General features: G+C 38.9%; 1 protein-coding gene across 1 annotated transcript in view; it reads right to left on the bottom strand.

The window, feature by feature from the left end:
• Positions 1-1,579, bottom strand: part of LOC106530259 (uncharacterized) — a gene marked incomplete in the record, with an annotated part of 71,411 nt that overhangs the window by 32,756 nt on the left and 37,076 nt on the right. The window contains 1 exon segment of the mRNA XM_014025839.1: positions 1,151-1,256. Within this exon segment, the coding sequence (XP_013881293.1) occupies positions 1,151-1,256 (106 nt within the window).

The following is a 1,579-nucleotide window of genomic DNA, read 5'->3' on the forward strand; positions in this document are numbered from 1 at the left end:
GTCAAAGCAAGGCTTTGGGAATGTTTTTTATGAGAGTATAACATTATAACATGATATAAAACTCAAAAAAGTTGATCTTACATGATATTGCCCCTTTAAAGAATAAACTGCACATTGAAGTCAACAGCAAACTCACAGGTTTGACAGAAACTCAAACATTAAATTACTTATTCCAACTATTTCTTTAACTTTCTTCATACTTCACAAAATCTTATTGGTAAAAATTTTGGCAAAAATATCAAAGATTCTTCTAAAAAAATGTAATGTAAAACTGATGGTGCTCACATAAAATATTTTTTATATGCCTTTTTAAGGTGAGAGACAGTCTTGGCCATTGCTTAGACTTAGAAATTGACTATTTGTTCAAAGAGTCAAAGAGTTATCTACAACAGTTAAATACTTTGGAAAAAGCATGAAGAATAGAATATATTGTCAGCTTTATTCAGTTTATTGTGCGTTCATATTTTATTTTATACTTTATTAAATTTTACCTTGACTATAAAACACCACATGCATTAAATTCACCTCAAATTTCAGCAGCAATATGCTTCTTACTGCAGAGCAATTATCTGACATTTAGCATCCCTGCATCAAGGACCTGATCGTGTAACAGCACATCAATCTCAGGGGTGATGGATGCATTCGAACACCCTGAAGAATCACAACTTTTTATGGCCCATTAGAGCTACAGAGCCATCACTGATACTGGTCAAGCAGCAAGAAAAGAAACGGAGCGTGAGCTCACTCAGATGGATGTGGTCAGGTGAAAGCAGGAGGAGGGGAAAAAGATCGAGAACGGTTCTTGACCGATTTCTCTCCGGTGTTTGTGGTCCCTGYAGTGATTCAGAACCATCGCTCATGAATCAACACAAGCTGGCCTTACAGGTGAAGGCAACGCTACAAACCAGCTGGCCCTTGCAAGGATTAGCAGGCTTAAGTGTACCGGAGGCTAGGGAACACCAAACACAACACTGACATTGAGGAGACAATGGCTCCTAATAAAGCAGAGCTGGCAGGTACTGAGAGGGCTTTTATCGGACCGCACTTTAAYGGTGAAGAGGAGTTCTTGTGTTGACAAAGTGTCTTAAAGCAGCGGCTCAAACATCGAGGTGAGATAAAGTCTCTGAGGAGAATAAAAAGAATATCTTACTGTAGTTTGACATGTAGGATGAGTCAAAGGATCTGAACGTGTCCGAGGATGGACTCGGGTCAATGATCCAAGAAGATGGAGACCCAAACTCAGCATCAGACCAATCCTGTAAGGAAACAGGGAAAAAAATAAATTTTGTAGCAGAAAATATCATCTGAAGCATGTTGAGCATTTAAACTGACTTTCATGTTTCTTTTAGTAACATCACAAAACCATCAATCAGACCTGGAACCAAACAAGGAACCTGTCTGCTGGAGCTTGCTAGAAAATAAGAGTCCTGTGCAAAAGTCTTGGGTCATCACTCCTTTCTTTACATTTTGCTTTCAAGCAGCTAAACTCTGTTGTGAGCTTGTGAGAGACGCAGGAGGAGTGAATCACCTGCTTTCTGTGGGTTTAACGTGAGATAACAACGGCATTTGTTGACATTAT

This window comes from Austrofundulus limnaeus, unplaced genomic scaffold (assembly GCF_001266775.1).
Source record: "Austrofundulus limnaeus strain Quisiro unplaced genomic scaffold, Austrofundulus_limnaeus-1.0 Scaffold504, whole genome shotgun sequence".
NCBI lineage: Eukaryota > Metazoa > Chordata > Actinopteri > Cyprinodontiformes > Rivulidae > Austrofundulus > Austrofundulus limnaeus.